The following is a 23653-nucleotide window of genomic DNA, read 5'->3' as shown; positions in this document are numbered from 1 at the left end:
CTGGAGAGTCTAAAAGTAGAATTATAAATGGAGTTCTATTTAGAAGGAAGTACCCACAAAGCTCTGTGATACTTACAGAATCAACAAGCATATGTGAATGAGCATGGGACCCTCCTTCCAAAGGCTGGGAAAAATAGACATCTATGGAATGTTGTACATCTGATTCTAAACAGATGGGTGTGGGAAGCAGCACAATTCTGTATTAAGAGAAATAAAGCAAAAATTCAGTGACAAAAGTACAGTTATGTAACCAAAGAGACCACAGTGTTTCGTAGCGTTCCACCTATGCTGCAATGTGGGTTCCTCTGTGGGGCGGAGGCGGGGTCCAGGTGGATGGGTGGACAGTAAACACACACTCAGATTCTCCATGGCTTTTCCATAGGTTGTGCCACATAGCAAAGCCTTAGAAACTATTGGCCATGGATTACCATGACTGCTGCGGGGAAAAGATGACACAAATGTCCTTCATCTTATCTGTCATCCTAATATCAACAGGGTTTCTGTTTTATTTTGCCTCAAATCTCTGATGAGGCAAAATTAGTGGCCTCAAAATTAGTAGCTTTTTACCTCACAGATTCTCAGCTGAGATAACTCAAGATGAGTATTTTACTCTTTTTCTTGTAGCATTTCACTTTCTCACATCTTAAGGCCACTGAGGGAATGCGAAAGGAATATTATTTAGTCTTCTTTAATACACCTTTTCTCTCACTTAGTTCCTGGATACAAATTATTGATGGATGAACAAAATTCTAAGAAACCTTCAATATTTGAGAACAGGACACAAACATACCTTGAGGCAGCTGGTAAGGCAAAAGACTGAGGCTCTTGAGGTGGGATCTTGTATGTACAGTGCTTGCTCCCTCTGGGGGGTTTAACCACAATTTGGACAACCCAGTCAGCTGTGGACTAGACAGGCATGACATAAAAGCATGTCCTTGCGAGGATGTGGGAACTTGTTTTGCATGCATAAACATATACTTGATGAACACTGCATGGAATCAAATTTGCAACCTATAGCCCACTTGGCAAATATAATTTTCTACTTGAAAAAGTCTTAGAGGTTCACTCTCAGGCCCAACTCTCTGGTGTCTGAATTGCGATCCAGGTAGAGGATCCAGGTTTCTGGCCATAACTACATAGTTCACGAGCTTGAAAGAACCGTGGTACTTCTGTCTTATCTATAACCTCTGTCTCCCAAAGCATCAATTAACTAATCATGTTCATGGATCACAAAACAAAAATAAAAATTTGGAATTCTTCACAAAAGCATATGTACTTTTTTCATATGATTACATAAATATTATTGTATAAATACATTATATAAATTATATGATTTAGTTACTATACTACTAGATGTATTTATATGTGTATAAATATATAGAGCTATATATTTCTAGTATATGCCAATTAACTATACTCTGAAAGCCTTACAATTTGGAAAACCTTTTTAAAGCTATTAGAGATGTGTCTTCTCAGTGGAAAAATTTATATACCTATATCTATATATTTTTAACAACTTTCTTGTCATACTCACCAGGTCAAAGTTTATTGAAATTCTTTAGCTTCCTTTTGTAAGTGGGAAATAGAGAATTATAACATATCAAGAGTTTCAAAATGGATCAGCAGCTCTGGTCATATAACACACAGTGAATGTTTCCAGAATGTGGTCTCTAGAGGGACTTTGGGACCACCTTTCTCCCAAGCCATAAAAAATATTTTTCAGGGGAGATGGTCTGTAGGGTTTTAGATTACCAAAGAAAAGTTTATATAAAGAAAAGATTAAGAACTATTGCTCTAGATCAAGTATTTTTCTAATTTGTTTTTTACTCTGTTTTAGATATTTCTCAAAAGTCTGGGGAAGGGTAGTAAGGCAGTGAGAGGCAAGAGAGCAGTAGGCTTTTAGTTTTTCTCTGCTTTTAGGGAAAATCCAAATGCAAATAAATGCCTCTTCTGCATCCCTTGAGCCTGAATCTCTGCACATGTTAGTTTATTAAGTTTTTAGAAAGAAGTCCCAGGAGAGGCAGGATTTGTGTTATTTTAGTTATTTATTATTCTTATACAAACATTCCATCACCACTTCCTTAGACCTAGTGCCTTAAATATATAACTCCAACTTCAGCTTCTCTCCCTGGAATAAAGCATGTGTGCATATGGCTCACTATGTTGCTTTAATATCTTTAGGAAACCCTTTGGTGTATAATGCTCTCCAGATGTTCTACTTTTTGCAAATAATTTTATGATAAACATATCTAGCAAGACTGGAATGGAAACAGTACAAGAGTGTATTTCAGCTTTTCACCACAGAAGGCGTTGAACTTAAAGGATATCTGACTTTCATAGCAAATGGCGAAGGTGAAGTTCATGGGAGATGGAATATTGTTGACAGCAAATCTTAAGCCAGCCCCAGGGGGGAGAACCCTGGCAAATATAGGTCCAGTCCATATAACAGGCGTCCCTGGAACTGGCTCTGGGAAAATAGTGTGAGCAGCAGGCACCTGGCCAAAAGTCACCGAGCCCTACAATCACAGAGAAATATACAAAAGCTTTGCCTACAGTAAAGTCCTGGAAGAGTTCTGAGAAAAAAATAAAAGAAACCCATATATTTCCTGATGCATATAGGATCCATCTGAGTCATGGATAAGTTATTCCACCCAGGATCAGTCCAGAATTCAGCAGAGAATCGTGTGCTCAGTCCGCAGCTTTGGAACACATGTTGTATACAGAAGGATTGCTCTGAAAGCAGTGCTACTGGAAACTGCCTTAATTTTAAGTATTCTGTGTGCTAATGAATTGAGCAAATTCCACATTGATGACTTTGGATTTTCTCAGATATAACTGTAGGATCTTGGCCAAAATATGGAGAGAAAGAAAATATTCCCATGCCTACTTCATGGATTTTGCCTAAATGTGCATGATGACAATGAGAAAACCCACATGAATTTATTATTTAGATATTTCTTCTATGCAAACATGAAAAATGGTCTTCTATCTGCTTGGGGAAGATAAGTACAAACCTAATTCACTTGATTGATTAACATCCCTAAAAGGCTCTGTTCTAGATGTCAGCCTGGGGCCATCTGGATCTTATAGATAATTTTTCTTTAATGGCTTTCGCATCTGCCTCTCCACACTCACAGCCTCCATGGGAATCTGCTTCTTGTTGCTTTTGCCTATATTGCTGCAACAGTCTGTTGGCTGTTCTTTCCATCCTCTCCCAAGTCCGATACATATTACACACCACTGCCAACAAGCATTTCAAACTCTTTCTAACTGCCAACAGAATCACGACCAAGTTACTTAGCCTGGAGTTCAAGTTGCTCTGTGATCTACCTCAAGCTTCTCTTCATTTGATAAATGTTTATTTAGTAACATTTCAATGTCAGCCTCTGAATTAGGAATGCAAAGATGAGTAGGACAAAGTCCCTGTCACAGAACAGTTTAGAATCTTGCATTGGAGACAGAAATGTGAAAAAGAAACTGTACCCCCAGGTTTCAGTAGACAGTGGTATATATAAACTCACCTATATGCAACATTTTTCAAACATTATAAAAATACTCTCATACAAAAAAATTAAAAACACACACTCCACTCTCAAAATTGTAGTAGATGCTGTAGGTACCTCTCAGGGATCCCCCTTTACCTGGCTGGTGCACCCATCACCCACTTGCTGTGTGTGTTGTGCCCCCTTCTTTGGAGAATTGCCCTCCCACACTCTGAATTACCCTCCACCTCACCCCTCTCCCAAGGTAGCTCACAGTCAAAGGCTGGCCTGGGTGTCTCAAGGAGCAGGATAGCTTTGCCTGCAGTGTATACTTCTGAGTATCCTATGGATCGATCCAAGGTTTGTTTCACCTGAGACCACATCTTACTTTTTCATCTTCTCTTTCTTGTTTTCTTCACTCTCTTAAAGAGTTTTCCTGAGGCCCTGGCAAGGTAACTCAGTTGGTTATTGTTCCAATAGACCAAGGATTTGGGTTGGATTTCTGGTCAGGGCACAGGAATCAACCAATGAATGCATAAATAAGTGGAACAACAGATTGATGTCTCTCTCTCTCCCTCCCTCTCTCTCTTTCTCTCTCTCTCTCAAATCAATTTAAAAAAAAAAGAATTTTCTTGAAAAACACTTCCTTAATAAATCACATGCACCAGAATCCAGTCTTAGGCTCTGTTTCCATGGCACCTGACCTGAGATGGTTGGTATCAGTTTACCTAAAAGTGGACTGACTCTAAGATGCAGTTCTGGAGACAGCTCATTTACTGTTCAGCTGGCAATAAGAACCCCTGTGAGTAACACAGCTGATGATCCCTGGTGTTCAGTAGCAGACCAACTGCTAACACTGTCATCTCTGGGGAACTGGGGCACATAAAGGGGAAGGGGAGGCACTGCCATGAGTCATATTTCTGGCATTGAGGGGAAATAGTAATTATAAGGACTGTGGAAATGTGTGGCTCTTGTTGGAGGTTACTGATGCTTTGATGAGAGAAGATGGCAAGCTTAGGACAATTACTTCCCAATTTAGAGCAAAGTGTGAGAATCAAAGGGCCTCCTTGGGGGCATTTACAGAGATTCTCATGTCCTTCAACTAGAGGAGGAAAGAAATGAAGAACAGGGGCAAGGCTTAACTGTAAGAGCTGTAGAACTTTAGAGAAGGCTGAATTCTTAGCTTAGGTAAGTCACATATGCCAAAGTCAGGCCCTTCACAGGCAAGCAGTGGGGTCTTGAAACATGGGTGATACACAAGAGAACTTTGAACCCTGCAGTTCTCCTGAGCACTCTTTGACTGTGGAAGTAACCTACTTACTTTTATTGGAAAATGGAGATACCCCCACTCCATTTCTAACACATTTGAAGACAATGCAAAAACCTTAAATGATTCCAGGTGTCTTTAAAAAAAATATGCCACTCTCAGGTTCTGCCTGTACTATTCTTTCTGACCACTTGCCTGATAACTAGGGTGAAGTTTCAACATGATCTGACTGGGAAAGCGCTGGATCTCTGAGAGGGACCTGATTAACATCTACCGGTAGCAGCTGGGAAAGAATGGCTGGGTATAGATCCTGAGGGTGCTAGACAAGGGGGGCAGAATATGAAACTGGATAAGGAGAGTTTGTTGATTTGGGGGTCAACAATAATCTAAGATTTAACACCCTGGTAAGGGCCCTGGAGTCCTGGGAGGCAGATCTAATATATTGCTGGAGCAGCTCTTAGAAGCTTGGCAAAAATTGTGGCTCAGACTAATGAAGTAGAGGTGCCAGAATTGCTGTAGCAGGCTGGAGAGGAAAGAATATAAAGCTCAAAGAAGTAGGCATGCACCCTGGCCAGTTAGCTCATTTGGTTAGAGCATTGTCCCAATGTGCCATGGTTGTGGGTTCCATCCTCAGTCAGGGCACATCCAAGAATCAACCAATGAGCTCATAAATAAAGTAGAACAATGGATCAATGTTTCCCTTCCTCTCTCTCTCCCTCTCTTTCTTTAAAATAAAAATAAAAAAAAGAAGAAGATGTAGGCATGCTAGGATGGATACAAGACACAAGACTGGAAAACCCACCAACTGACTATGTTTTGGGGGAGATCTGGAGGACTTTCTATTTATCAAGACAGTAAAGAATGAACTGGTGAGGGGGGCACCAGCATCACTGAGAAGCTGAGCATTGAAGATCCTCCATAGGCTGGTAGGATAAACCAGTACAAAACTGAACTCCTTTGTATCAAGGTGGAGAAGAGGACCTCAGATGAGTATAATTATATGATCAGGAAGGTTGGAATAGGAGACAAGGTGGCCTGACCCACAGGAATCTTCTGTGGAAAAGATTAATAGAACATGGTGTTCCAAGATAGATGAGCAGTCAACAAAAGTATTGGTTAATATACATAATCAAAAGTGATCAAGTATGAGTTAGCAGAATGCTGGGGTCAGCTTCCCTAATGGAAACACATGATCCTTTGCCAAACTCCTAGATATGAGCCACTCCTCAGATCCAGAACCCAGTGATTGAATGAGTATTCAGGTCCCCATGAGGAAAGACTCTTCAACGCCATGGTAAGTGTGATTCTCTCACTCATTTCCCAAAGAGATCTATGGTTATTTACTTGTGCTAGAAGGAGTATTTTTATCAGAGTAGAGTAACACCACCCTGCTCTTTGATATGCAGCTATTGAAATGCAAAATGTATTCTTTTTCATCCTCCTGAAGAAGAAGCAACAGAAACAATTTGCATTTACTTGGAATGGGTTGTAGTGTATATTCAGTTCTGCCCCAAGGCTGTTAATTCCCCTGCTTTCCATAGCAGTATAGCTCAAAAGGACTTGGACCACCCAGATATTCTGCAAAATAGTATAGTAAAACCTCAACATAACAGACTAATTTTGGGGAAAGGGGTATTTTGGCGAAAGTCCATTACGAAATAAAGTAGGTTTTCCAAATGCATATGCTAAAAAGTTGACAACTTAGTTAATCTCTTTTTACTTATGTAGACACATTTGTGTTACTAAAATTAAGATTGTATGAAAAGTTTAATTTCACAGAAAGGTTACAATAAAGTAATTTTAAGTTTATACTGAATAGGTTTAGCAGATGCATGCATTCACCAGTTACCTCGAGTAAACAAATGCACACGGCTGGGGCATGGCCTAGCACACATGGGAACGTTGGGCTCACAGGTGTTAAAACTGCTACAGAAAGTCAGCCACACAACAGAACCAATTACCACACATGATGCGGTGTGATCAAGTGCTAATCATTTGCTAAACATTGTTTATAAGCTGTGACTCTTGGATTTAACTATGTAGACTGTAGCTATAGATATGTAATATTTATGTTGGTGAAATTACTACAGTGTTTTTTCCAACATATGGTCTATTCACTAAAATTTGTTAAAAATAACAGTGAATTAATAACAAAAAATAACCTGTTAATTTAATGATACGCAAATCTTGGTTAAAAGCATTTTAAAATTAACAGGGTGTTAATTTTCACATATGGCATATGGATGGGAAGTTTTGGCCATTACATCTGAAGTCTTTTAAATTGAGGTATGAAAAATGAAAGGTTTTACTATATACACTGATCCCTTAGATGATAGTGAAGTGGGTCCCTTGGTCCAAGGTGATGTTATGTGGTCTCTCACAGGAAGAATTAGACACTTCATGCATGGCCTTGGTCACCACCACTCTCTGAGGGCTCACAGAATATCTGATTCACTAGTGTGGGAAACCATAACATTTCCTCAGTTCAAGGGACCCATTTATAGCAAAAGAAATGTAGCAGTAGTCATCTGACTTTGGGAGCCACACAAACCATGCCATCTAAAAGATGCTGACCTGAGACTGCAGTGAAATTGGTGCATCATCTTCCCTAGCTTGGAAATGGCACCCTGTGAGATGGGGCAACATTCTTTAGAATGTTATTTACTTCCTGAACCAATAGCCTTTATGTGATGCTGTGTCCTCAAAAAGGAGAAAATATGGGTTTGAGAACCAAGGAGAAGTAGCCAAGCTCATTGTCACTCTCAGTGATCATGAGAATTTGGGTTTCTTGTCTTTGCAATATTAGGCTCTGTGGGTCTAGGTGTCTTGATTCTTGGCCAGGGTCAAAGACTTCCACTAACCTTAAAGCTATGGCTGCTGCATGGTTTCTTGAGCTCCTCATGCCTGTAGACCAGCAGGCATGGAAGGAATTCCCATAATTGGTAGGGCTGTTGCTGTATAATGGGGATACAAGAAATATCACTGGAGTCACTGAGGCAACTTTGGAGCTCCCATATATGTAGCCTGATAAGGGCATGGTAACCTGGGTTCAGACCCTGGAGGGATGAGGGTCATTCTACCCAACAATGCTAGTTGAGGATGAGGGGAGTCTAGAATGGGTAGAGCGGAGGGAGGGAGATAGTATCAGTTACACCTTGGGATCAACTGTAGCAGGGGGAGGCTAATCTTTTTTTGTAAATTCTCCCAGGAATTGTGACCAATGAGAATCCCGGAGAAGCTGTGCCTGTGTGGAGTGAATTTAACATAAGAAGCAAATGGGCAGGGTTAGCTTTATGGGCATGCAACCTGTGGAGTTGCACAGGGCCACATGCTCAGAAGGGCCCATGCTTGGCTTAATGTTCTGCTGTCACCATCTTAAAATAATAATTTTATCTTTGAAGTTGTCTTATAAATGGAGTCTCTTAGGGTGGGCGATGGAGCACGCACATGGGCAGAAAAGATATGCATAGTATGTGTCTAATTCCTTACTGCCCCATTCACATACAGTGCATGTGATGCCCATGAGCATAGGATTCAAGTGGACCTACTGTGCATGAGTGTTCAGTGAGACTCAAAGTGGGTAAAAGGAAAGTGTGTTACATCTATGACTAAGTAAGTAGGGGCACCAATACAATAACTCCAAGAAGCCAAGCTTTCTGTTTCAACCAGAACTTGAAAGCAGAAAGAAGGCAAGGGCATTCCAAGAAACACCTTACTCAGTTTACTTCCCTGTATTAGCCACCTACTTACACTGAAAATGATGATTAGAAGGAGAGAGAAAGGTAGAGCAATTCATATCATAACTTCTTTTGCTTTCAGTCCTTCCTTACCCATAGGTAAGCTGAAGATAGAGAGTTCTGATAGATCACATATTGAGAAGTGAGATAAAAACAGTTGAGTCAGATTTGTATAGCATTCCCATTGTTCTGGGAAGATCGAAATACAAATGCATATGAGTACAAATTGTGTAATTTCAGTGATGATGCGTATGAGTTAAATGCTCTTATGCTTGCAGATAAATTGGTATTACATAATATAAAAATGAATAATATAACTCACGTTAATAATTAAAATGTTTAATATTTCTTTACTTAGAACATTAAATAGCAAGTAAAAAACTCTTTGATGAGGGATACTATGGAAGAAAGTAAAAAGCTTTATATTTTACTACCTTCAATGCTCTTTCCCCTAATTTCTGAACAAGGAGCCCTGCATGTGGGGCCCCTTACCTGGGCCCCACATGTGATTCTGAGCATCCAAGGAGTGGACTTTAGTCAATGTCACTCTATCCAGCTATTGGTCCTTGTCACTGTTGGTCGCTGTCACTCACTGCTGCTCCCTTCTCTTGAGAATTGTCCTTGGCTGATGGTAGCCACCTCACCTGGAAAACTACCTGCATCTGCCCTGGCAGCCCACACTCATGAATGGCTGATATGGGAATATAATAGCCTAGCCCTTGGGCCTAAAGGGAGGACAACTCTGTGGTGCCAATTTATGCTTCTGAGCTTCCCCAGGGGGCCAGGCCCAGGCTAGACTCTACCCCAGACCCCATCCTTGCCTCCCCAGCCTACTGCCCTTGCTCCCTTGCAGGTTTCTCCTGATGAGTACTCCCTTAATAAAGCACACTCACCTGAATCTCTGATGTAATCCCTGCTTCTAGGGAACCCAAACTAAGACAATAAATCAGCGTGCACATGTACACACACATGCACATAAAACTGAAACAAAATTTTCACAAAAAAATGTGCCCTTGTTTTGTATTATTCTGTTGTGATAAGCTGACCTTGTCCATTGATTTCATCACCTACTTACTAATAGGCATGACCTACAGTTTGAAAACTACTGATCTCTGGGACCCCAGAGATGGAAGCAATTAATTATGTCCAGATGTCAGGGTAGGGAATGTCAGAGAAAGATAAATCTGAATTGGTTCTTAAGGGATGGGTAGAAGGTCTGCATACCAGGCCAGAGTTAGGAGAGTAGCTTATGAAGGCTTAGAGCAATGTTCCTGAAAGTGCTGTCATGGACCATTGTATCAGATCACCTTGGGGTGCTTGGAAAACATGCAGATTTCTTGACTGGTCTCAGATGCCCTGATTCAGCATCTCAAGGGTAAGGTCCTAGAACATGCATTTGAAACAAACTCCCAGGGTAATACTTCCACACAGTAAAATTTGAGGCTGACTGGTCTGTGTCACAGGGAGCACAGGGAAGAGAGCAGTGACTGCTTCCTGACTCTTCTCATTCAGGTAGAATTCAGATTGAGAAGTCTGGAGAAGCAGAGAAGGCTTTGTGGGCATGGGGCATGGCAACAGAAACAGGAGAGAGAGCAAGGCCACCATGACTGGTGTGCATGGATGCAGAAGGGGGAACACCACCATGAAGCCCTCGCTCACCCTGTTGGCAGGAGGTAGTTCTCCCTAACCTGAAGTCCATATCACATATGTGCATCTCTTTTATGTACTTGGCTCACCTGGCATATATCAGTTGTTTGTGTACAGGTCTCATTTCCCAGCAACAATCTTAAGGACAGATTCCATGGCTAAATATTTCTGTCACCATTTTTTCAACATTTAATTCACATAAGAAGATCTCTTACATGAAATGAATTGTTTCAGGTGCTAGGTTTGTAAACAAGACAGCCAACATCTGTTTTCATTTGCTTTCCCAACATGCCCATTCATACACATGCACACAGGAACTCTCAGCAAAGATCCCAGTGTAATGAATGAATGAATGACATGGGCCTACAGTAGTCCTAACTTTGAGTGAACAATAGTTGGCTGGCTGTAAGGTCCTCCGGTCTCTCCCAGCCTTCTGAAGCCTTTAGAGGCAGGGCCCTGAGGAGGTGGCATCGTCCTGGCACTCACACCAGCACTGACCAATTATAGCCACCGTGGAATCACAGGCATAACCATAAACCAACCCCATGGACAGCATGTTTTTTGCCCTCATTAGGAGGAGAGAAATTCCTCAGAACTGTACCTTTTCTTACTAAAATTTCAAAAAATTGTGAATTCACAGTATCTGACTCTCCAACTCTTCAGGATCCAGCTTTCCAGAAATTTTTGTTGTGAAAAGAAATAAAGCTATTGAAGTTTTCCACAGGGGCCCTACTTACTTGGAGCTTTCTTCTTCCTTTCCTCCATTCTGTTCTTGAGGATAATAAGAGCTCATATTGCCTGGGTACTTACACAGGCCAGGCACAGTTCTATGTGCAGCACCTGGGTTATTTGTTTATGGCACGACAGACAGTGGCCATGAAGAAATGGCTTACCTCAATCTGCTTGTCAGCATGTATGCTCTGCTTCTGATTTCTCTTCAGTATTATATTTCCTTTGGCAATTATGAAATCATTTCCTTGTTGCTGCAAGTACACATCACATGTAGGCAAAGCTGTTGCTAATATCTTTTATTTTATTTTATATGTATAATTTTTATTTTTGTTTAAAGTATTACAGATGTCCCTTTTTCTCCCCAATGACCCGTTCCCCCCCCCATTCCTTCCCCCTCCCCAGTCACTCTCCCCACCTTCGTCTGTGTCCTTGGGTTCTGCATATATGCACATAAATTCTTTGGTTACTCTCTCCCCCTCCCCCCCTCTCCCCCCTCCCTCTGACATTTCATCAGTTTCAACTATGCTTCCATGTCATTGAATCTATTCTGCTCATCAGTTTATTAAGTTCTTTAGATTCCACGTATAAGCGAGATCATGTTGTTGCTAATATCTTAAAAAGAAAAGAAATGACAGCTTAAGCAAGCAACAAAAGACCCATTATGCCATAGTTCAAGAATTTCAGATTATACCATAATTTAAAGGTCATGGAGGCAGTTTTTAATTTTTTGTTTTTCTGTGAAAAAGGAAAAATTTTGGCGGTCCTAAGATTGTTGGGTTTTCTTTTTAAAGGATGCTATACTAGTGAAATTCTAAACTGGGAAAATATTTATTATTATCTACTGGTTTCATGGTGTTTAAGAAAAAGTACAAATGTCATATTTTAACATGAAATCTCAAGAAGAAAGTTGTAGAAAATCAACAATAGGCATGGTACAAAGATTCAAAGATTAATTAGCTATTGTAACTTTTGACACACTCCAGACCAATTCTTCTTAGTTCTCACTGCTTGTAGGATTTGGCCTTGCAAGTTCCCACGAGAGGTTTTACCAGGATAGCCAAATTGCACCAGCCAGACTGATGTGGAGGAATTGCATTCACGCAACTCCAATTTCCTGAAAATCTTGGTTTTATTGGCATCTCTTTTATATCTTCTCTTTAGTCATTCAGCTGCCAACCCAGTTAGAATCTCCAATTGCTTGTTCCCAAATTTGCACTGTACCCTGGACATTGGTGTTTGTTTGGTTGCTGTTTCATTGTTGGTCTTATAACAAGATTTTTAATTTCACAGATGCCCTGGTTGCTCATCATGGGCATGCAGCCCTGAGGTCAGCTGTGGCCACTTCAAGGCCCTCTTACCCTAGTGCTTACTGTCCGGAGTTTCAGCCGTGCTCTCTGACCAGCCCCTCCACCACCGTGGGAGGACACTGCAGACAAGCCGCACTGAGATTACGTTCATTGGTCCTCGACTATTTTTTCTTTTCCTCACCAATTGTGTTCATCTCAACACAAAATTGTAAACTGTTTAACTAACTTCATACAGAAAACACATTATGAAATTAACTATACACTATACTGTATTAAATTCTACACTATGTTAAATTCAATCAACATTAACTTCTGTGACCACAGGTAGTTTCTATAAGAAAACAAACCAGTGCTTCCCAAACTGCATATGAATCACCTGGGGACCTGATTCAGTGGGTCGGGGTGGGGCTTGAGAGTCTCTGAGTCTAATGAGTATTACAATAATTACTCATAAGATGTGATCTGGACTCACACTCTTTCCATCTCCATCTCCATTCTTTGTCTTTGCTCTGCTATCTCTTTACTTAGACCCTTCTTTATTCCGTCTGGACTATTGCAGACTCTTCTCCCTCCTCCCCAGGCTTCTCTTGGTTAGACTGTGTTTGTAAGAACACTGAGGATAGTCTTCATCCCCTTGCTCAGAAAGCTTCAATGGGTCTCATTGTCCAGAGAATAAAATTTAGCCTCTTTAATAGGAGAATCTGATGTTCCTTTCCAATACTTCTTTCCTTTATAAACTTCCTGCTCTACCTGTGAATACAACTGCATTGTTTTTCCTCTGAGCCATCATCTAGTCTACTAATTGAAAACCTTATTGTTTGCAAGTCTCAGGTCAAATTATTCTACAAGTGTGTTAAGTCTGTTCATAAAGGATCACTCAAGGCTCCGAAATCCTAATGCACTTATTGACTCTCCTTTTCACATGGTGCTGCTCCAATCCTGAGCTATCTATCTATGAGCTATCTATCTAGTAGCTATAGTTAAAAACTTCAGGAGGGTAGGGTGCCTAACTAATCCATTTCTATGCCACTTTTAGCCTGAAGCTCAGCAATATGTATGTGGATGAGCAACATATTGATGGGTTCAGAGCAAATTTTGAAAGCAGACACACTTGGATTTCAATCCAGGCCCAACTGTCTACCAGCTGTGTGAATTTGGGCAAGTTACTTAACCTCTCTAATGTTTTCCCTCATCTGGAAGTTACAGATGATAATACCTAGTATATTTGGAAAGTTGAATAAGATAATGTATATAGAGTGCAAAGCACAGAGCATTAAATCAGTGGAAGTTTTACTTATAAAGCAGCATACAATAAATGTTGAATGTACAAGTAATTAAATGATATCTAACTTAAATTCTTTATACTACAATTAAAAATCATTTTCTTAGTGGTGAGAAAAATTATTCATGTTATTAACCTTTAAACACTTAACATCAATCCTACTTTTAATTTCCTTTCCTTTTCATAGGGATTATTTTCCAATCCTTTAAGCAATTTTCCTTGCCTTTTAAACCTATTCTATATCCTCAATATTTTTCTTTAAGCTGTGGGGAGATGAGTAAGGATTCATCTCAGTCACTCTATTCACAGTTTGGAGCTGTATTAGCATATGTGATATTATCCTATTTAATTGCTTGTCAGGACCCACCACATGGTGCATACTGAATAAATGTTAAGTAACAGTCCATCTGTTTTAGATAATCATGTTTGTTTTGTGTCTTCTTACCTGAAAAATGGGAACTACTGTATTTATAGTTGTATAGGACAAACACTCTTATTTTTTTTTCTACTCTCACACTTATTACCACACTCACAACACTCCCGACACCAGATGTGTGGGTTTATTCCCACATCCATCAAGTCTCTGACACCAACTGGCTGTTTTACAATTTAATTTAATTCTGACACTAACTTGGAGTTGGTGTTATCATCGTAATTAGCTAGTTTATTAATATTAATAGTAGGAAGAGAGCAAAGGGGAGGCCAGACATTATAAGTATGGTCATATGAGCAGCTTTACCAGGAAGCTACAGCTTCATGCTCCCCAGGGAACCACCAGTCCATTCCCTGCAGATCACTGGGGGAAGGGATCGAACAAAGGAGGAGATGGGCACATGTGCAGTGAAGTGGAGGTGACATAGGGAAGGTGCTTGCCTGTCAGTCTAGCCTGGGAAAAAGATAATTGTTTAGGAAGGTGAAACCACTGCAAATGCACAAAATCTTGGAAGGTTAAAATCCCCAGAGTCCCTTTCCCTTCTTTCTCTCGCTTGCTCTGTGACCTGCACTTGCCCCTTATGCTTGTCTGCCATGTGGCTTTCGGCAGCCGTATGGCCCATTGTTGTGTGGACTCCACACGCAATGGACTACAGCTGGGAACACAAGCTAAGCTAGCCAGATGCTGGACTGGACTGTACTATAATATGGAACTGCAACTCTGGACAGTGGCCTTAATTCTAGCTCTGCTGAAGACAAGATTGGACTTCTTCCATGAAGAGACAGACAGAGATGGGATCCTGTAGGGGAACTCCCTTAATTTTACATCATCAATAAAGCTTTCCATGAAACCCATTCTCCTATGGGGGCCTCAGGAAATTCTTTTTTTCCCATGCTATCCCAAGAACTCCACTTCCGCTGATACAGCATGAGATCAGTGCCATGTGACTGCCCCCCCTCTTTAGATGCCGATCAGCAGTAGAGGTTGGTACCTGTACTTCTGCCCTACTGGCTACAAATAGGGTTCCTGTGACCCCTACCTTGGGTTTAACAATTTGCTAGCATTGAACTCAGGGAAATACAATTACTGCTTTATTACATAATAAAGGATATGATAAAATATACAGATAAACAGTCAGATGAAGAGATATATAGGGTGAGGACTGGAAGGGTCTCAGGCACAGGAGCTTCTGTCCCTTTGGAGTTGGGGTGCACCACGATCCCTGCACATGGATGTGTTCACCAACAAGGAAGCTCTCTGAATTCAGTGCTTTTGGGATTTTTATGGAGGCTTCATTACACAGGTAGTAACTCAATTTTGGCCTTCATTCTTCCTGGAGGATGAGGGGTGCGGTTGAAAGTTTCAAGCCTCTAATTAAATGGCTTGATCTTTCTGGTGACCAGTCCCCATCCCGAAGGTACCCAGGAGCCCAACAAAAGTTGCCTCACTAGAACGAAGGACACTCCTATCTTCTCCTATCAGTCGGGAAATTCCAAAGAATTTAGGAGTTCTGCACCAGAAGCCATGTCAAAGACCAAATATTAGAACAAAAGATGTTCCTAAGGGTTTTCACCACTTAGGAATTACAAAGGATTTAGGCACTCTGTGTTAGGAGCCAGGGCCAAGACAACTATATATATTTCTCTATTATTTCACAATAGGTATAGCCTAAATATAAATACCAGCATTCCTTTCAAAAAGTTTTTTTCATTACTATTATAAAGATGCAATGTTAAAAACCATGAGGAATAATTCAGACATAGAATTGTTTCATTTTGATTCCACCCACCACAGCTCTAGGTCTAAGTATGGACAGTGAAAGCCTCCTATTGCTGCCCCAATTCCAGTCACTAAAAGAGCAAATTCCAAGACTCATAGTGGCAGTTTTTGTCCCTTATGAATTTTTATGTCTTTGAATTTCTATCAGTGTCCAGATAAGGAAGCGACGTCAGGAAATGACTTAGTCACTGGAAGCTGGAATGAGTTCCCCTGCTTTCTGTCCAAATCCTGTCTTCAGGATCAGCTTTCACATGATTTTTCTCCTTGAAGGCTTTTACCTCACATTACCTTTCCTTTTGTCATATTCCCATCTATGGCTGGAATCACATGCTTGAGAATGTTCTAGAGTCTAATTTGTATTTTCTCTAATCATTTTATGTATGTGTATGTGCCTCTAACAAGACTTTAAGAAAAATATTTTTAGGGAAAATATCTGTGGACAAAAAAGGGGCCACATACCAAATCTTACAAGTTCAGGGGAAGCCTGCATGGCAGCCTTGCAAACTCAGAGACCTAAAGTGACCACACAGGATGGTCTGAGCTTAAAATTTTCTAACTAAAGGCAGTCATGGCAGGTAGTCATGTCCTAGGCCAGCATCTTCCCTGACAAAGGTCAATCTTTATCTTCACTGAGCCCGTATATTGTCTTTTTGCATCTATGATAACATACCTTTGGAATGTCTGAGTAATCCTCTTTTTCCAGACTCCTCAGGGCGCAATCTCCCACCAGAGTGCAAGACTACAGAACCCCTATAGCCATCGTTATTAATTGTTAACTGTTAACTATCCTATATCCCCCTGCAGAAAGGAAGTGTGTATCTGTTCCTTTTACTTTTTACCCAGTCACAGAGATTCCCCTCTGCTTTGCTTTCTCCCACCTCCCTAATCTATCACCAATGAGTTTCACGTAACCCCTTATGTTTTCTTTCTCCTTTGATTCTGATGTATAAAATAAGTGGTAGAACTGCCATTTTCCAGAGCATTTTCTCAATCTGTTGAGATTTTGCTTCCTGGCATTATAGTCAGTTTGGCTCAAATAAACTCATGAAAATTCTTATAGGTTTGGACATTTCTTATGTTGACATATCCCACAGAAATGTGACTTGTAGGAAATGAAATGACACTTGCAATCACATACTTCTGTGAACATCACTGACTTCAGTGATAACCGCTAATCCCAGAGCAGCTTCAGGAGGCCAGAGGGCACATCCACGCTGCACTCATGCACCCTCTCATTTTTCATTCCTTCATTCATTAGCAGAGATCTATCAAGTTCCTCCCATGTCACAGGCACTAGAGTAACAGTGGTGAATGGGATACACATCCTCCCTTCCCTCTCATGGGTTATGGTGTTATGGGGGAGACAGATAAGTGGATGCTCAATAAACACACTCTGATGAAAGCAAAAGTCAAGTCTGTTTTGTCACAACTTAATCAAATTTATACTTATGTCCCAGGTTCTGGGCTGGAACTGGAATACGCAGATAAATGAAATGCAGACTCTTCCCTCAAGAGTCTATATAATCTGCAGTTCCATGATAGAATAAACTCATGATAGAATAAACAAAACCATTCTTTTCCAGGCACCTTTCCTATGATCTCAAGGGTATGCTGAGTGTATTTACTGACATTCCATCAGATGAAGTCTATAAGGAAAATAAATGAAATACAAACCAAAGAGGCAAGTCCTTGGAGTGGCATGGCTTCCTCGGCCTCATAGAGATAGAAATTCAAAGAAGCAAAGAAATAGCCAGAGGCTGGTTCAGTGCAGCTGCGGCCGGTGACATGTGGGCGGCATTCACACTGCCCATCCTTGGGAGAACACCTGAAGAAAAACAAATCCATCTGAAAAAAACATAGAGGGGGCATGTGTAAAATGAAGGCACAACAGTGCTGAGCTAACTGTACCCCAAGTTTGGATTCATTCTTTGAGTTGATCAATCAACTGTCCTAGAGAGGAGGATGTGAAGCCACGGGCTCTACAAGTCTGGTCTTGAACAGCAAACCCAGATCCATAGACCGAGTAACCACTTCTTTCCTCAGTGGCTCTGATTCTGCTCTAAAACCAGGAAAAGGAGAGTGTAGGATCTGTCTTTATAGGGTGGCAAAAAGTTAGTGTTTTAGGCAGGTCAGGTCACATGTCTGCAGGCATCTGTCCCATCATCTCATGGGAGATCCAGGCAATAGAATTGTCATCTCACCCTTGAAAATATTTCAAGTAAAATGAATCAGTTGGGCTCTGGTTAATGTCTCAATATCATCACTTTTCAGTGCCCTTTGCCTGTCATGAAATAAACTCCTTCACCTATGATGATGAGCATATCAGAAAAAAATGTGCTTTTATGTGGATATGTGAGTGAGGAATATTGTCACAACACTTTTTCATTCATTTTACTGACTTACACATTAGAATAAGCACCTCCAATATCACAGTCACAGGGAGAACACCCATAGAGATGATTTCCCAGTCCCCAGTATCCAACCTACAAAGAGAAAATGCTCAGTTGATTTATGTGTGCAGATGTTTGCTGCTTTGATGTACAATGTTGAATGCATCACAATTCAGTTGATGCCTATCAAATGGCCGCACAGCCTGAACAATCACACAGTAGCTTTCTTTACCCATGCACTTGGTAATGATTTTCATGGACACATATCTCCCATTCCAAGGGCTTGAAATGAAGGGGACAGGTGAGTTGTCTGTATATTGCTTCAAGTGGAATACAATGGAAACCACATGGCTCCTCTGACAGAACCAATTTAGCATCAAGCGGGGTTGTTAAAGACCAGTCGAGAGAAGTTCTTCAAGTAGCCTGTTTGCAACTGCTTTTATAAAACCAATAGATGTCCTTACTGCAAAATTCCTAGGGATTTTTACTTACACAATACTAAAATGTTTGTGGGTAAAAGAATCAATCAAGTTGATTTTGAGCTCTTATATGAATATCACAGTTTAGTAGAATCACTTGTTTATAAATAAAGTTGTTTTGGCATAACAATTTCTTTCCCTGAATCAGCTCTGTTATTTAAGACTTTTCATCATTGCAACATCTTGACCTTTATTCAGTATAAACAACTGGTGAAAAACAAACAACTATTTCTTAAATCTGATAAGGTTTACTATAAAATGCTCAGGAAAATACTTTCCCATCAAATATCAATTTAACATGCTCGGACAAAATTAAGCTCTTACTAGGAATGGAACTATTGCTTGAAATGGGTATGTTAAATATCCCTACTTTTTTATCTTGGTAAAATTTTATGCGCAATTTTACTCAAAAATATTTATTTTAAACATAAAAGTTGATATAATTTGTTTAAAAATGCAGCAAAGTACTTTTGATATTTTTTCCAAAACCAAATTTCAGTTTAGGCACAAACAATGTGAAACAAACTGCTTCACTCAGGATGTGGCTGTGACACTCCCTCTGGGAAGGGTATGCTGTCGTGTGGCCACGTCAACGCAGGCCCCGGGCACCATCAGACAGATGCGGATGTGGGCCACCTGAAGATGTGTGGCCTCAGCCCAGTGGGCAAGTCCCCACTGCTCAGTTATTTTCCTCCTGCAAATACAATCTAGTTAACTGTAAGCTAGCAGTGAACCTGCCAGCCAAAAATGTCAGCCTGAGCCTAAGGTTTGTTGGAATAATCCTATGTGGTGTCTTCATGGACCCTGTTAAGCAGGTCTGCGTGCTTCTTTGTGTTCTCCGCACATGGTCACCGAGCGTGGTGTGGCTCGTGTTGCTAAGTAAAACTCTGAGACTGCTTGCCCTGTCTCACACAGAGTGCCTTCTTTATACTTCCGTGCTTTCTTTCCCTACCTCCTCTGCTCCGTCCTCACATGTTTTCAGTAAAATTACTTAAAATATTAGCACAAAACTATGTCCTAATAGGCATATGTTTCATATTTATCAGCTACATTTCTTCAGACACATCAAGGTCACTGTTCTTTTACTAGGTTAAGTTTTTGTTTTTTCCTTCTAAAATGTCACGGTGGGCTGCCAAGACTGGAGGACACAGAAAAGAGTTGGGTTGGAACTTCCTTATTGCCTAACACATTTCTTATGGAGTAAAAATGTTTTACTTGACTAATTTTAGACATATATGCTCATATGTTTAGTGGAGTCTGTGAAAAATTCAAGAGTTTACTTCCCACAGAAATCTACAATACATTTAAATCCAAGTTGTTGTTTTTTAGGTTTTTTTACTGAGCTTGTCCAAAATATTTTTATGCAAGGAGTGGGAGGGGTGGTAAAAGGACTGTGGGCAAAAGACAGATGAAGAGGCCCAATGATCTGGTGAGCCTAAAGAAGGGGACAGATAAATGCTCTTATATTCTACTGCTTGGCACATTTAGGTGAACAAAGGATAAAACTATTGACAGGAGCTATATTCCTTATGCTATACTAATCTTGGTGATCATTTTGTAAAGTATATAAATGTCCAATCACTATTTTGTATACCTGAAACTAATATAATATTGTAAGTCAAATATAATTAAAAAGAAAAATGAAAAAAAAGGAACATCTGTGAAGCACAATAAAGCAAAACACAATAAAATGAAACAAACAAAAACAAAAAAATATTGACATGGTCTATTCAGTCCAATCTGGTAAATGTTGCTGTGCTGGTAAATGTTCAACCAGCTCTCTATGGGAGGGTAGTGCTGATTTCTAGTGTTTGCTGATTTCTGTAGTGTAAATATTTTTTAGCACAGGAGCATTGAAATATGATAGGACAAGGAGAGCAATGTACAAGACCAAGTCTCTCCTCGGCAATGGCAGTAGAAAGCTGCATCACTACTTACAAGGGAAATCACAGGCAAATGGTACAGTGCCCTCCTCACATCGTGGTCGGGTGGCAAAGGGCTGGCACAGGCACTGGCCTGTGTCCACATCACAAGTCGAAAGTGGCAGACTCCCCAAAGGGTTACAGTTGCAGGCTGAAAGCACAGCATACACAATCACTCATTTCTATTTCCCCATGTTTGTAAATGTCCTAAATAGCTCACACTGAGCAAAACACATGGCCACAAGAGCACAGAACAGCCAGGCCTGCCCAGCCTGTTGTCTGCCTGGCTGCGTGATTACTGTGCGGTGCGCAGCCCTGCACGGGAAAGTCAGCGCCAGACACTTGGGGAGCCCTCACGCAGACCCACTGGGTGGCCATGAGGGGCCCAGAAAGAGGAGGGAGTCAGGCAAGCTGGGCTGGTGGCGGGCCAGGCCCAGGGCCCCGAGGGCCGCGGTTCCTACCACGCTGCTCCCCGCAGACGCGTCTGTTTCCCCGACTCTTTCTTGCTTCCTCAATGCCTCGGGCCATTTTCTTTACATCGTCCTCCTCTCCCTCCTCCTCCCGTAGACATTTCTGAGTCCTGCTTATGTTATGAAGGCTAAGAAATTATGCCACCAGGGCATAGATTGCCGTGCAGGAAAAACCAGTGTTCACGGAGAAACACAAGTGTTCATCAGCTGATAAATGGGCCAGCGAAGTGGGATATACTCATACAGTGGGATATCATTCAGTAGAAGTACTGGCTCATGCTGCGACATGGGTGAAACGTGAAAACATTATGTCAACCCTGAAAGAAGGCAGTCATAAAAGACCATACGTTATAGGGTTTCAGCTTATGAAATGTTCACAACAGGCAAATCCGAAGAGACAGGAAGCGGGTCAGTGCTACCTCGGGCTAGGGGAGTGGGGGCTAGGGAGGTAGTAGGTAAAGAGCTTGGGTGGTTGGTTTTTTTCTTTTTGTAGTAGAATACGTTTATCATACCATTTACCATCTTCACCGTTTAAGTAGATAAGAACATGGGTTTTCTTTTCTTTTCTTTTCTTTTCTTTTTTTGGTGCAAGAATACATTTAACATACCATTTACCATCTTCACCATTTTACAGTTCGGCAGGGTTAGTACACTCACATTGTTGCACAACCAATCTCCAGAACTCTTCAACTTGCAAAACTAAAGCTCTATACCCATTAAACACCGTCTCTCTCTATTCCTCCCTCCCCTCCAGCACTTGGCAACCACCATTCTATGTTCTGTTTGTATAGATTTGACTAATCTACACACTTCATATAAGTGGCATTATACAATATTTGTCCTTTTGTGTCTGGCTTATTTCATTTAACATAATGTTTTTAAGGTTCATTCATGTTGTTGCATGCATTGGAATTTTCTTCCTTTCTAAGGCTAAATAATATTCCATTGTATATACATACCAAATTTTGTTTATCTACTCATCCATGGAGGCACCGAGTTGCTTCCACCTTTTGGCCATTGAGAACAATGCTGCTACGAACGTGAGTGTACAGATATATCTTCCAGACTGTGCTTTCAATCTTTTGGGTCTTTAGCCAGAAGAAGGGTGTAGGGTTTCATGTGGGATAATGAAAACATTCTAAAATTGATTGTAGTGATGGTTATACAACTCTGAATATACTAAAAATCATTGAATTGTACACTTTAAAAGTGAATTGCACAGTATATGAATTATACCTCACTAGAGCTGCTTCAAAAGAAAAAAACAAAACAAAACAAAAACCACCATTTGGCCTATTCTCAGAGGGCAAAAAGTTAGTCAGTGAACCAGGGGAAATGTCTGGAGTGCTCCAAAGTATGATGGAAAATTAGCTTGACTACATAATTCATTATCCTGAAATTTACTTTTGCTATTAAACTCAAGAAGAAAATTTTATCACAGAAAGATTCACATGCTGCTCTCTAAACATACAAATAATGTACATTTCTTTATGTGAGAAAGATATAGAGTATGATGCTGTGACAGAAGGGAAATGATTTACCTAGATTCCCTGAGGATTCTGCAGCTGTTTGAGACCCCAGGCAGCTATAAATGCGTGTGATCCTAAAGTCAGGGATCTCTTCATTTGGCCCCAGAAAACTCCAAGTTCTTTCTATTTCCCTGAAGCCCCTCCCATGGTTTTTTAATTTTTTCTTTTCTTTGTCAGAGAACATAAAAATACTAAGAGGGATGTGAGAAGACAAGGGAAACATAATTTAAAAAAATAAAAAGAAACCATCACATGAAAATTGCCCAAGAAGTTATCAGTCTTTACAGAAAACCGCAATGCGATTTAACAAATCTGTATAGGAAAGTCCCAGTAGAGGCTGTTTTTCTAAAATTTTCGTAACTAGGCGTTAAATTTCTTGGCATTTTCCACTGTTTCCTCCCCCAGAAAAATGTGAGCGCCCCCTGCTGGTCCCTTATGAGAAACTCAGCAAACCAGGAAGAACTAAACTAAAATTTATGTGAGCTTTTGTATCACTTTAAAAATCTGAGAGGCTGTGGATAACAGTGTGGTGATTTCTGGGGGTAGGGGGACTGGGGGTAGGTGGAAGAGGGTATAGTGGGGGTAGATGATGATAGACGAAGACTTGACTTGGAGTGGTGAACACACAGTACAGTGTACAGATGATGTGTTGTAGAATTGTGCGCCTGAAACCTGTATAATTTTGTTAACCAGTGTCACCCCCAATAAACTTAATAAAAAGGGGAAAAAAGAATAAAAGAACTCTGGTAGCCAAAAACAAACAAACAACAACAAAAGAACAAAAACTTTGAGAGGCTGGCAGGACTCTTGGGTATTTACAATGACCGAATTTTAGAGCTGACAGAGATAGCCCCAAGCTTTAAAACGTCCAGGCTGGTTGCCCGGCTGCTGTTGACTTATGCTGACAGCCCATAGGGTCAGTGGCTCTCAGTCAGTAGTGGTTGGGCTTGCATTGGTCGCACTTGGCTCCTTCCACATTCTCCTTCCACAGGCACTGGCCAGCCACGGACCCCAAGGCAGGAAGGATCAGAGTGGCTTACACAAATGCCACCTGATATGGTCCCATCTGGGTCACACTCACAAGCTGGGGATACAGACATGCATTATCTTAGTTAATGCAAATTGTGGGAAACCTGAAATGTAAGCACAGCATTTTATCCATGAAATAACTATTTTACTTTTTAAAATCATTAAATA

At 40.7% G+C, this 23653-nt stretch overlaps 1 protein-coding gene across 1 annotated transcript in view; it reads right to left on the bottom strand.

The window, feature by feature from the left end:
* LAMB4 (laminin subunit beta 4) overlaps positions 1-23653 on the bottom strand; it is a gene marked incomplete at both ends in the record, with an annotated part of 103500 nt that overhangs the window by 62006 nt on the left and 17841 nt on the right. The window contains 10 exon segments of the mRNA XM_081146968.1: positions 77-197; positions 791-906; positions 2328-2516; positions 11027-11158; positions 17341-17491; positions 18070-18149; positions 20499-20608; positions 23357-23387; positions 23391-23474; positions 23476-23540. Coding sequence (XP_081003094.1) covers positions 77-197; positions 791-906; positions 2328-2516; positions 11027-11158; positions 17341-17491; positions 18070-18149; positions 20499-20608; positions 23357-23387; positions 23391-23474; positions 23476-23540 — 1079 coding nt within the window.

Source organism: Miniopterus schreibersii, assembly GCF_964146895.1.
Source record: "Miniopterus schreibersii genome assembly, chromosome: 9".
Lineage (NCBI taxonomy): Eukaryota > Metazoa > Chordata > Mammalia > Chiroptera > Miniopteridae > Miniopterus > Miniopterus schreibersii.
The sequence above is the reverse complement of the archived record's forward strand: the minus strand, read 5'-3'. Positions and strand labels throughout refer to the sequence as shown.